The sequence below is a fragment of the Periplaneta americana genome, chromosome 9, assembly GCF_040183065.1.
Source record: "Periplaneta americana isolate PAMFEO1 chromosome 9, P.americana_PAMFEO1_priV1, whole genome shotgun sequence".
NCBI classification, from domain to species: domain Eukaryota; kingdom Metazoa; phylum Arthropoda; class Insecta; order Blattodea; family Blattidae; genus Periplaneta; species Periplaneta americana.
In genome coordinates this window covers 59529895-59544482 of record NC_091125.1, presented here as the reverse complement: position 1 = coordinate 59544482, position 14588 = coordinate 59529895, and the positions used below count along the sequence as shown (strand labels likewise).

Genomic DNA, 14588 nt, shown 5'->3' with positions numbered 1-14588 from the left:
CGCCCTTCTTAAACCTTACTACTACTACTACTACTACTACTACTACTACTACTACTACTACTACTACTACTACTCCTTCACTATGTATATATCGTAATTCTTTAAGTTTTTTTTTTATTTGTTTCATCATCAAATCTTTCCCCTTTAAATCATTACAAAAATAATAATAAATATTCACAAATTTCCCGACGTTTTTCCAAGAGTAGAGTGAATATTATGTAATTACATGTCGAATTTTCGGTTTTATCTCGCTATCACCAATACCATCGATGCTAAATAACCTAGTAGTTGATACAGCATCGTTAAATCGTCTAAAATCTAGTCATAAGTCGCCAGTCATCATCATCACCATCATCTCTTAATCACCTTTGTAGTTTAAAAGAAACTACAGATACAGTAAAAAGTTCTAATGTTTTAATTATCGAACAACAAAACAAGTGGTAATAGTTTCAATTGGGCACGCGGTAACGCCTTGTCCTTCACATCACGAGATGATGGAAATACCAGCACTCTCACTCAGTTAAGTGTTGGATTTGAATGTCAGCGGATGTACTGCCGCTTTGCCAGTCAACTGGGTGTACGTGCGGTCAAGTGGTAAGATTCTATTCAATACATGTCAGTGTGTTAGTGTGTACTCTGTTTCATGAAATGCATATAGTGCCAATTTGTTTACAGTTGATGTTGAATACATTAAACTCTTCCATATAAATAATATTATGTCCCGCGCCGCAGCGCCGTAGTCAAAGGCATCCTGCCTAGGACTCGCGTTACGGAATGCACGCTGGTTCGAATTCTCATGGGGGAAGAAATTTTCTCATGAAATTTCGGCCAGTGTGTGAGACCAGTGCCCACCCAGCACTGGGGAGCTACGATAGGTAGATAAATCCGGTTGCGAAAGCCAGCTATAACGGCTGGGGGGATCATCGTGCTAACCACACGATACCTCCATTCTGTTTGGATGATCGTCCACCTCTGCTTCGGCATGTCAACGTGAGGCCAGCAGCCGGCTGGTCTGGGTCCTTCAAGGGCTGTGGCGCCACGTATTATTATCATTACTACTATTATTGTTATTATTATTATTATTATTATTATTATTATTATTATTATTATATAAATAATACACATACATAATAACTAATAACTAATTAAAAATTTGCTATTTGTCTGAAGTTCACCAAATCAAATTTATATGTACGAAAAGTTTGGCACGAAAGCATAATTCTGTATCTTAAAATAAGTTTACATCGCAAAAGTCATAATACAATTATATCATACCATGTCGAATTGATCTGCATATATTGCATAAAACCAAATTCGTTCTATACTTTCGGTATTGTCGCTGTAGACATATTGGGGCAGGCAGGCAGATAGATAGACAAACAGAATTACAGTAGGCCTATTTGCTTGCAGACGTCTAGTAGGCATTGGTTCAAAATATGATTTATTCTTCAGAGCTTACCTTGTTATGCTAGCTTTGCGAACAGAAATACGTGAAGTTGCGAAAAATAAAGAAAAACTGTATTTCAAACTAAAATGCAACGAAGTTTCGTTTGGCACCCTTATAATGCAAAGATATACAGGATGAACCATGAGTACTATCATTCATTTCAGGGGGTTATTCTTTTAGATATTTCAAACAAAAGTGTTTAATACAATTTTTTTCCGTTCTTGCTTCCTTTTCGAGATAAAAATTGTTTCATATGAAACATTTCATAGTGCGTTTTGGGAGAGCCATTGATTTAATTCCCAATATACTCAGTCAATTTAAAATAACAGTGTATTATGATAAGAAATAATTGAAATAATTTCAATTTCTTCCTTCAAATGTGCAGAAATTTGAACTCAACAAACGTTACATTTTAAAATTCTTTCTCAAACTGAAAAGTTATATTTGTTCGGATCAAATTTCTGCATATTTAGGTTACGTTATATTAGATAATGGTGTCTAGGAGCGGGTTAGGGGCGACCCTTTGCATGTCGGCCTATTGTGCACCCCGAATTTATGGGATGAATGAGAATGAGTTGTACCAGCCCACCGGCCGCATGTGAGCCTTTACCTCTCACCCTAAGTTCATACCATCAAGGTGACCAAGTAGCACAGGATCGAGTCCAACGGCCCTTCCAAGGTGTCGAAGCGCCTTTGGAAGTGCTTTTAAGGAATGAATCCTGGACAGAGATATTGCGGAAGACTCGGAACCCAGGAACGGTTGCAGAGAGGACCCCCCCCCCCGTAAGCGGACGAAGACATGCGTATTGACCCCAATATGTCAATGGAATGAGATGAAGAAGATGAATGATGTGAACTCTAAATTCTTTTTCTACACGAGAGGGACTGTGGCGGCCGGGTAGCTCAGTTGGTAGAGCAGCTGGCTACGGACTGAAAGGTCCGGGGTTCGATCCCAGGTGGTGACAGGATTTTTTCTCGTTGCCAAACTTTCAGAACGGCCCCGAGGTTCACTCAGCCTTCTATAAAATTGAGTACCGGGTCTTTCCCGGGGGTAAAAGGCGGTCAGAGCGTGGTGCCGACCACACCACCTCATTCTAGTGCCGAGGTCATGGAAAGCATGGGGCTCTACCTCCATGCCCCCCAAGTGCCATCATGGCATGTTACGGGGATACCTTTTTTACACGAGAGGGACTGTGGCAATGAAAATTCCAACAAGGCATTTGCCAAAGTAACTGTAGAAAATCACAGAAAATCCACAGTCAGGTTGGTCAGTCCGGGAATTGAACCACGGACGTCCCGAATGCGAGTTATATGCGGAACGCGTGAGTCATCTCACTCGGTTTCTGCACATTTAAAGAACAAAACTAGAATTCTTTCAATCGTTTATTATCATAATACACTGCTCTCTTAAATTGACTGAACATATTGGAAATTGAGTCAATGGTTTTCCCAAAACACGCTATGAAGTGTTTCATGTAAAACAACTTTTATTTCGAAAAGGAAGCAAAAAAGAGCAAAATTGTATATAACTTTTTTGTTTTAAATGTCTCAAAGAATAACCTCCTAAAATTAACGACTTTATTTACAGTTCTTCCTGTATATAATGCATAAATCAGATAAATAACTCTGTAATTAATCTTTATGGAATTAGAATGAAATTCATTTCAGATTGATACTATGAATGAGAAAATACCCAGTGGATCAACTACGCCAAAATGGCTTAACAATTCGTTGTTGGAGACGATTCTTCGATCCGAAGATGGTGAATCAACTGTAACCATAATCTCATATGAGATTAGTCGTGCTACAGCGGCGGGAGACAATTACACTAGCGACATATACAGAATAGTTGTGCAGCTACGCCGAAGAGGTCAACTAGAAACGAAATATCTTATTGTTAAAGCTTCGTTGGAAAAGGAAGTAATGTCTGAGGTAAGATACGGGAGGTACAAAATATTATTTATTTGTACTACAAAATATCTGAATCGCCCCATACAGAAATGGCTTCAGTCCATTACGCCTAGTTTTGAGAAAACTAAAAAGAACATTCTGTACACTACATTCCTTTCTGCATAGAACTCTGAGCCTGACGCTTCAGTTTCTGTCTTTCCAAGCATGGACTGAATACCTTTCTGCACAGGCCGATGGAGCCACCCATAAAGATATGATTTCCATCGAAATGTCGGGTTTTTTTTTTTTTTTTTTTTTTTTCAAAATTTGTGAGCTGAAGCACTTTCTGCATGGGGCGTTTCATTTAGTATTCAATGATTAATAAAATATGACGAAATAGTAGTTTATCAGTCAACAGTCAAACTAGATAACGAGTCTTTTAGCGGACGAATCCTTAGCATAACATGAATAGAAAGTCCTCTACAATTTTGTTCACTTACGCTTAGATTTGCTTTAAATAATAAAATCAAGGCATTTAAAAAGTAATGGCAACATACTTATCATAGTTATTTGAATAATTTCAAGGGAAAAATTGTTCCTGGGCCGGGTATCGATCCTAGGACCCTTAGCTTAGAACACGAATGCTCTACCGACTGAGCTACCTCAGGAACCATGCACGACACCGTCACAATCCTTCCCTTTATATCCACAAAACTCAAATGGGCTGACAAGACGCCAGAACCCAATTTTGAGTGCACACAATTCTGTGTGACTTAAATTGTGGCTTTCTGTTAACGTACCTACTGTTCTCTTGTTTCAAATTCTGCGCACCGCTACCCCAATATATTTGGCTTCTCGTTTTCAAAATTTATCCGCATATCATCAGCTAAGTACAAGATCTCATTATAACAATTTACTCATTATACCCTACCACAAGACATCTTTATATTCTTCATCCTATACAGTTTCAGTTGCTAGAAATTGGAACTCGCTTCCGAGTGATATAAGGGGTTGTTGGACAATAGCTTCATTTAGGTCAAAATTACATAAATTCTTACTTAACAGATGAATTGCTGATTAATATTTGTTACTTATAATGAAACTAACATCTGTCCATTCTTATTATTATTATCTTTAATTTCTCTAAATAGATTTACAAAACCTCTAATGACAATTACATTAATATTCTCATTATAGAAATAGAAATATATATATTCTCCCTGTAACATAGTCCTAGTAAGCTTATATTAAATTAATTTTCATCATTTTACTAGCTATCTCAAATATTAAATTAATTATAATTCATTGAATTAAATTAGCTCATAAATTAAGTTACTACTTTACCTTATAGATTTATCTAAATTTAAATAAATGTGTAGTGAAGATTATTGCTGGAGAACCTTTTAAGTGTAGTGAAAATATTTGTAATTTAAATTTATGTATTGTATTGATTAAGGCTGGTTGAGTGGAAGAGAAGGCCTTATGGCCTTAACTCTGCCAGCGAAAATAAAACATTATTATTATTATTATTATTATTATTATTATTATTATTATTATTATTACCTACAGTAACGAATATATTATGCAAATCTGGCTTTCAGGTAGAAGCTTCCTGTGAAGCAGGCTTGACTAATTTCAAGGGATCGATACCCGGCACTGGAACAATTTTTCCCTTGAAGTTATTCAAGTCTGCTTCACAGAGAGCTTCTATTTGAAAGCCACATTTGCATATCATAGTTATTGTTTCACACTAAATTTATTTTCGTTACTTCTGACATTACATATTTCAAATATAGTTTCCTATCATGTCAAAAATACGTTGTCAAATCCTCGGAAGTTGGCGGACTCCATCTGCAGCATAATTTCTAGATGTCTCTCTCACTGATTGATCTAAAGCTCTTTCATTGTCAGCTCGTGATTGTAAGTGAATGCCTCGCTTCCACCCTTCTTGCAATAGTTCATTGTGGTAGGACTTCTCTCCCATAAGCTTCTCTTAATATTTTAAGGGGTTAGATACATCTTACAGCAGTAAAATTTTTGGAAATATTCAACTTTTTTCCTCCATTATTATATCTTACACAATAATGAAAATTGGTATGTGTAAAACACTGTCCTTCTGCTATATGAAAAAATATTTTTACGTTTAAAAAAATTATTTATATGTCTTTTTTTTTTTCAAAATTCAAAATGGTGGCAGTTTACTGTGCAGTGATGAAGCGTTTCCCTCATAACTCATAACCTTTTTAACTTTTTGGTGTTCTTTCTCTTTTATTTTATTGCTGAAACTCATGTTTACAGTATCATACTCTTTCAACTATATTCCTTAATAAATATTTTTTTTTAATTTTATGTTAAGAGAAAATACTGATATTTGACAATTTTTAAATGAATTTATTTTTTATCAGACAATCTATCAATGGTAGAGAAGTAATCTTACAACATATTGTAGATATGACATGCATAAATACACACAAAAAATTTCATTACATAATATTGGATAGTTTTTGAGTTACGTGGGAAACGCTTCGTTACTGCACAGTGAACTGAATTAAAAAAAAAAAAATTAAATAATTTTTTTAAATTGTAAAAATATTTTTTTCATAGAGCAGAACAACACTGTTTTACACATACTAATTTTCATTTTAGTACAAGATACAGTAATGGAGGAAATAAATATTGAATATTTCTAGAATTTTACTGCTGTAAGCTGTACCTAACCCCTTAAAGCACCCAGCTGCATATTTTCCCTCTTGCAACTAGGATTTGTATGGAGCACCTACTGAACATTTGTTAGGGCTGTATTATATGCTACAAATCAGAAACAGTCACTGTATTTACAAAATATGGTTACTTCGAGTCTTTCAATATTGCATATTTATGAAATAATTGCTGTTGTATTACGTACTACAAGATTTCAATGGTCACTGCTAGGAGCATTGATTTACAGTATTGTTGCCATTAGCTACTTATCGAATGCCTTAGTATGATAATTTTTATGTCAATATTTTTTAACAGATTTAGAACTTCAAATTTTATAAACGGCTTTGTATTAGAGTTCTTAGTTCAAACAAATAATTTTCTGTCACGTTTACGGTTTAATAGCATGTTAATACTTCAGCTATTAATAAATCACTTGGGAAATGGATGTTTGCCAACACTGTTACCCAAATGTAAACCCTTTCATTACCTTAAGGTTAAATTAAATTATGATTTATTTAACGACGCTCGCAACTGCCGAGGTTATATCAGCGTCGCCGGTGTGCCGGAATTTTGTCCCTCAATAGTTGCTTTACATGCCAGTAAATCTACTGACATAATCCTGTCGCATTTAAGCCATCGATCTGAGCCGGGATCGAACCCGCAACCACGAGTACATTTTTCTATGGAGAGGGCCCATAGTTTAAAAGGGACCCTTGACTCCCAAAAGATTAAGAACCACTGTCCTAACCGGATTAACAAGAATATTTTATCATTTTATTACAATATGTCTCTTCAAATTATAGAATTACTAGTGGCTTGTGCAGCAAATGCTGCAAACTAAGTTCATTAGACGTTCAAATAAACATTTTTCAGATTTAATTTCAATGAAGAATACCAGACATTCGGAAAGTTTTTTGCTTCCATAACAATGAAAGATGCTCTCTCTCGAGCCAATACTGAAGAGAACCACGCATATAAATATATACACCACACCGCCATTAAATATATGAAAAAGACCCAATCCCACTTGATTAATAATTATGAAAATATTTGATTTTTAATTATATTATTATCTTACGTAAGTTTTATAGCTATCAGTAACATATACTATATATAATATATAGCCGCCACTCAGTAAAATATAGAAATCAAAATCTAATTTAAGTTGTTGTCTACATCTACTTATATAACCCCAAAACGTTTCACTTTCATATCATCAATATAGCATTAATATGTATAATTAATGAAAAATAGTCACATCATGGCATTAACTACAATAATATTTCATTTCTAATGGTAATAATGTCATCAAACCACCTCAAGTTTTGTAGTTTTTAATATACAATACACAGCTGTACCCACAAAATTACACACCACAGAATCGAACCTGTAAATTATTTTTAGTAAGTTAAGTTTTTAATAACCAATTTAATTTGAGCTCTAAATATCTAAGCATTCTTCCAGATCATGGCCTTGCATGGCCTTCGTGTAATATTGTTTACTGTAGTATGTGTTTTTTTTATTCTGAAATGCAACACGGCCGACTTGATGCTCGCTTCGCTTCTCCTTTACAATAAAGAGAAGGGTATATCAAGTCGGCCGTGAATGCTATTAGCTAGTTCTCAAAACTGACGACAGATCGATTTTGGAAAATAGGAAAATTATGTTTAAAAATTGACATTTCGCTGAAAACTACTTTTTTTCCGAAAAACTTTCAGTTCCAAGCTTCAAAATGAGGGGTCATTTATTAAAATCCGTCCAGCCGTTTTCCCGTAATTTCCATTACCAGTTCAAATTATATATGTAGATGTTTATAATATATTTACATCATAAACACAACAAAATATTTTGTTGTAAGCATTTGATTTTATAATTTTTGACAATAATATTTTATTACTTCATTTCTATTTATTTTTTCAAGTTAGAGAGTTGTGTTACAATATATTTACATTATGTACACAACGAAATGTTTCCTTTAGACATATGTATTTTCTTGTATGTAAAGTTTTGCAATAAGCAGGTGAATCTCTGGAAAAATTCTGTACTGAAAATTTACCTACAGTAATTGACGACGAATTGCTTTAAATTTCCTATTACTTGCATACGCTCATCTACAACAGTATCATTATGTGTTTGAGCATCTCTGGTGTTGTAATGTGGCTCAACGTTATATTTTTTTTCCCTATAACAGAGTATCCACATACTAAGCGTTTGTCACGTCCGTCAGATTGTACAAAAAGAATCACTTTAAATTTAATGCCTGAACTTGTTCTGTTCTCTTTTTAAACAGGTATTCAGTAATTTCATCCATATAAAATTATTCTACATTTAATTTGTACTTAAGCAACTAATTCTTTCTTTATTCTTAACCTCTATAATAAATTTTTCAGTCTTTATTAATCAGGTAATGTTTTATTACTTTGATTTTATTGTAGTTGTAAATTTAATATTAATTATAATTTGAATTTGAATTTTATTCTTGATATTGTAGTTGTAATACCCTGGTGAAGGGAAGAGAAGGCCTGATGGCCTTATCTCTACCAGGTTAAATAAATAAATACTAAACACTAAATATTAAATACTGCATCAGTAGACCTATGCATGTTACATATCACCAGCGACGTTACTGCTTCGTTATGAAAGGTCTGAGAGGCGTCACTGTCTGATTACAAGTACAACAGGTTTCGCCCGTCTCCTGCACCGGGCGCCCAGTGGGCAATATGCCTGCTGTGAGTAAGTCTGCTATAATCATTTGGTAGAAGAACGCGCTGGTCTTTCATTCTGGCGTACCGGTTCGATCTTCAGCTTAGTTGTGATGAAAATTTTGATGGACAATGCAGGTGTTGCAGACGATTTTTCGCGAATTACTCTCGTTTCTTCCTTTCTTTCTTCACAGCCCTTTCATTATTTCATCTATCATCTTTAATAGTTAAAAATAGGCTGGTGTGCAGTGTTAGGGTAGTACGGTTCTTCAGTGTTGATTTAGGATTTAACTGCTTAGGGCTTCGGGCCATAGGATTTGTCACGTACTCGTATGCGATTGGGACTTGTATCTGTCAAGGCTGAGGTAGGATGGCCCGTCTGTCAGCTTCGAATTCTCGAATTCCACCTGGCCATTATCGAACTGGAACAATTATCGCATATAGTGCTCGGAATGGGTTAATGTGAGCCTAACAAGCAAGTACGTGGATATTCTGTGTCATATCTTCCAAAAAGAGGCAGTCAGAAACAAAAAAACTTAGTAAATCAGAGCTCAGTTACCTGTGCATGACTTTTAATATGTACATTAACTTTATATTGTACTCTCATCTATCGGTATTTGAGTTGAAAATTGAGCATATTATACATTCATTGTCTTTCGAGCTCCAAATCGGTCACGAAAGGTAGCAATTACTTCCAACATGAATACAGGAAAATTGAATTCTTCTGTCAGTAGCGGCAGTCCAATACTGATGTTGTTGTGAGGACTGTGATTGTAATATTATATCTAAGAAACTAATTTTGATGGCCACATTATTAATATTTGAATATTATCATGCAAATAAAGTAGTTCCAATTATTTTTTCAGGTCATGTCAAAGGTAAAGGCGTTTCAACGAGAGAGTGAGGCCTTAAAGTCGACTTTGCCTTCCATGTATAAACTTCTAAATGAAAAGTCACCGGGGCAATTCCAACCCTTCTCGGCTAAATATCTGTACAATAACGATGACGACGACTCCTCAAGTATCATAATACTGGATGACCTTAAGAAACAAGGATTCAGAATGGCAGAGAGAACATGCGGACTGGATTTGCAGCATTGCATTCTGGTCATGAGGACCATAGCAAGGTTTCATGCCGCCTCCGCCGTCCTGCACCACAAAGACCCTGAGCTGTTTAATACTTTCGACAAAAGCGTTTTTCGTGAGGATTTTCGGGAAGATATTGAGAATTTTTTCGCGAAAAATGTAAGAAACGTGGCCACCGAAGTTGAAAAATGGCCAGACTATGGGAATCGTTATGCCACAAAACTCCACAACCTCGCTGATGAGAGTGTGGACTTGATAACTGAGAGCTGCAAAAGAAAAGATGATGATTTCAACGTACTTATACATGGCGATCTTTGGCTGAACAACATGATGTTTCGATATTCTGAAGGAACAACAGAAGAACCTGTGGATATGAGGTACTGTTTGAAATTTAAATTAGTAAAATATAACAGCTTTTGACACCATATCCCATGATATATTAGCAGACAAATTAATGTTTTATGGTTTTAGTTCAGAGGCAAAGAATCTTATAAATTCTTACTTAAATAATAGATTACAGTGTGTAGCTTATAATGGTTCAGTATCACAGTTCAAGTCTTTAGTTTATGGTGTACCTCAGGGATCTGTTTTAGGCCCTATATTGTTTATTATTTCTATTAATGATTTACCTAGTGTTGTTAATAGTAACTCTATAAACCCTTATCTATTTGCTGATGATGTGGCTATTCAGCTAGCTGCTGATTGTTATTCTGACTCTCAAGATTTGTTAGATGAGAATGATATCTTAATTAAGTCATGGTGTTCTTCTAATTATTTATATATTAATGAAAGTAAAGTGACAGATCTTAAATTTAGCTTAGATAGAAAAAGTGATGCTTTTCATAATAACATCAAATTTTTGGGTATTTATATTGAATGCGGTCTGGGCTAGGATAGCCATATCAATATGATTTCGGGTAAGATTTCTAAAGGAATATTTATGTTAAGATGTTTGTCTAAAACTGTGGATACAACAGTGCTATTAACAGTATATTTTTCATATATTCATAGTCATCTTCAATATGGTGTTTTATTATGGGGGTACCATAGTTCATCTTTTAATATTTTTAAATTACAGAAGAAAGCAGTGAGAATTATTTGTGGTGTTGGACCAAAAGAACATTGTAAACCGTTATTTCAATCCTGTAAAATTCTCACTCTTCCATCGCTATATGTATTGCAGTGTTTGTTATATACCAAAGTGAATATTGATAATTTCACGAACACCATACGAGAACTTGTAACGATGTAAGACTTGATTTATGCAGATATAAGACTACACAAAACAGTTTTTATTATATGTCTCTTAAGTTTTATAATAGCTTACCTAACTCAACTAAAAATTTAAATTACGATTCATTCAAATCGTTAATTAAAAGAAAATTATATGAATACAGTTTGTGTAGCATTAACGAATATTTTAACTTGGCAAACAATTTTGTATGATTTTATTTATATTGACGTTGCTAATGCATAATGTATTTATGTCCAAGCAATAAAGTAGCTATCTATCTATCTATCTATCTATCTATCTATCTATCTATCTATCTATCTATCTATCTATCTATCTATCTATCTATCTATCTATCTATCTATCTATCTATCTATCTATCTATCTATCTATCTATCTATCTATCTATCTATCTATCTATCTATCTATCTATCTATCTATCTATCTATCTATCTATCTATCTATCTATCTATCTATCTATCTATCTATCTATCTATCTATCTATCTATCTATCTATCTATCTATCTATCTATCTATCTATCTATCTATCTATCTATCTATCTATCTATCTATCTATCTATCTATCTATCTATCTATCTATCTATCTATCTATCTATCTATCTATCTATCTATCTATCTATCTATCTATCTATCTATCTCTATCTATCTATATCTCTCTATCTATCTATCTACCTATCTACCTACCTACCTACCTATCTACCTGTCTACCTACCTACCTAACCACCTAATAAATTGAAACGATAATCGAGCTCTGGAAGAGTTATTGTTTGTTCACAACATTGTCATAAAGCAGTGAAGGTATCACCATTACTCTTTATTTTCGTATCTCTTCTTATTTTGTTTCTAAAAATTCTCTGAATTGTCCCACAACTTGTCTGACGTTTATTAATTTTTTCATACATATCCCTATTATTGTTAAAACTTACATCACAACCTAAATATTAAAAATTAGAAACTTATTCTAAAACATTTTCTTCTAAAACACTTTTCGATGTCATAGGATATTTGTCTCTAAAAGCTATAATTTTTGTATACAATAATTGATATTTCAAAATCGTAATACATACTTACATACTTCATTTAGCTGATAAATGAATTTTTGTAAATCATCCTCATTTTGTTGGATTATTATCAGGTCATCTGCAAACAACAGATTATTAATTTATGCATGTAGTATTGCTAATTTTAATTCTTGGGTTTACTAATAAATTCCATTTATTTAAAGAGAGAGCGTGTATGTGTGCGTGTGCGTGCGTGCGTGCGTGTGTGAGAGATAAACTACACTCTGATCTTAGGCCTAAATTAGTTTTTATTTTTTATTTATTTATTTTTTTTTTTTTTTTGTTCTTTTAAATTCTGTATCAATGATTATATTTGTTTCTTCATATAATTTCCTTATTACATTTATAAAGTGTGAGAATATCCTTTACTCATTAATATTTGCCAAAGTTTTTCCCTATTAACTCGATCAAAAGTTTTATCAAAATCGATGAATTCCATATGAGTTTCTAGATTATTCTCTCTTCTTTTCTCCATTACTTGTTTAACTGTGAACATATTGTATATGCATGATCTTCCTTTTCTGAAATCACTTTTGTTTCTTGCCAGCATGCATTAAAAACATATATTTTAAAATTTTAGAACATTTAACATCTTTCTTGTTTTGTAGATTCGTGGACTTACAGTTGTGTCACTTCACCAGCCCCGCGCAAGATCTGCAGTATTTTCTGCATACAAGTCCACGGCTCGAACTTCTGGATCAACACGACCATCTTGTAGAGGAATACCATAGAATTCTAGGGGAGACATTCATTTTACTTGGTTATGAACATCTTCACCCGTCTCTAGAAAACTTACATAAACAAATGGAAAAGAAGGGTAGATACGCAGTTATTACGGCCTGCACGGTTTTATCTGTTGTCCTTGCGGACCGACAAAATATTCCTGACATGGAAAAAATTATGAAAAATGGAGATACCATTTATTATAGTGAATTGTACAAGGAAGCATTAATGAAGCTCCTGCCGCTCTTTGAAGAAAAGGGTTGGTTGTAATATGGTTCGAGTTGCTTTATGGAATTCTCGATGAACATTTTTTTAAATAAATGTTATATTGCTTGTAGTGACCATTAACGTATTTGTGTGACCTGTACAAGTCAGAAGGGACATTTTTTCACAAGAGTGTGCAGTATTGTTGAGATTCAGCTGTATCTTTATTAATTTTATGAGTAAGTATTTGTTTTTATAGTTAACATGATTGAAATTAAAAGCAATAAACAATTATTAATTTAGTGTATACACGTTGTTTTATAGACATTATCGAGATGCCATTTAAAAATAATGTAACCATATTAGAAGCTTCGTCATTATTTTACAATGAAATAAAGTGTACACCAGAATAGTATCATGTGTTTCAAAATTTGAAATGAGAAACATCCGTGGTTGAATTCGGAAAATAGACAGTATTGGTACTATTATTTTTAATATTCTGAAGATATTGCATGTGCACTTTTGTTTTAGAGTTTCTTTGGATTAAAGTGAAGTTCATTGTATATTTTAGTAACTGTAGCACATAATTGTTTTACTGAAACAACTTAAGAAAGCTGCTTTCATGTAGAATATATACATTATTAAAAATGAGCAGAGAATGAAGACGTTCTCGAAGAGTACAGGAAATTACACCTCCAGATTATGTCAGACCACCAGTTATGGGTAAGATTAGTATTAAATTAATAGATTAATAATAAAAACCTCTGATTGAAATTCTTCCTGATATGTAAATCTATTATCAGGCAGTACATCTCACTTGACGATGTGTGTCGGAGGAAGAACAAATTTTTGTATCCATTTGAAGTCTGATTAGTGTAATATGTAGCTAATCGGCGATGTATGCAATGGAGGAGGAAAGGAACTGGCCACCGTACCCCATAATCTCCTGGCCTAGTTGCCTCATAAGTGGTGCTATGTTGGTATCACTTCTGAGGTTCAGACCTGTCTTTGGACAGTTGACTAAACAATAACAATAATGACGATGATAATAATAATAATAATAATAATAATAATAATAATAATCATTATTATTATATAATAATTATAAGTAATACTATTATTATCATCAACATCAATCACGATTACGGCCCCTTTTGGTCCATTCCGCGTCCAAATTACATTAGTCGTGGTATTTATAATTTCGTTTCTAAATTTATTATTATTTATTTTTCGATCAAATCTTTGGATATCCTATAGTTCGGTATCCTTGAGAGGTGTATTTTGTATTGCTTTTCATGGTCTGTTTTTTTCCGTTCTTGATAATATGTTATTTCCATTTATTCCTATAATTTTTAATACTACTATATTTATACCTAGTTCTGTATATACTAGATTATCATTGCCTTTTTTTTTTTTTTTTTCTAAAAGTGTATATCCAACTACAGACCTCAAGAACCAAATTTCTTAAGTTCCTATTCTTTTTATTTCAGTTTTCTTAAGGTGTCCAACTTCCAGATTTATAGT

At 33.5% G+C, this 14588-nt stretch overlaps 1 protein-coding gene across 2 annotated transcripts in view; it reads left to right on the top strand.

Annotated features, from left to right (window-relative positions):
- The window catches only part of LOC138705967 (uncharacterized), a 29967-nt gene extending 16596 nt beyond the window's left edge, over nucleotides 1-13371 (top strand). Inside the window, exons 1-4 of one of the 2 annotated variants that reach the window (XM_069834791.1) lie at nucleotides 445-594; nucleotides 3116-3379; nucleotides 9606-10201; nucleotides 12746-13371. In XM_069834791.1, the coding sequence (XP_069690892.1) occupies nucleotides 538-594; nucleotides 3116-3379; nucleotides 9606-10201; nucleotides 12746-13130 (1302 nt within the window). In that variant the 5' untranslated portion in view covers nucleotides 445-537 and the 3' untranslated portion in view covers nucleotides 13131-13371. Of the gene's footprint in view, nucleotides 1-444; nucleotides 595-3115; nucleotides 3380-9605; nucleotides 10202-12745 lie in introns of those variants that run through there. The other variant, XM_069834790.1, reaches the window with a different exon arrangement.
- Nucleotides 13372-14588: the final 1217 nt, after the last annotated feature.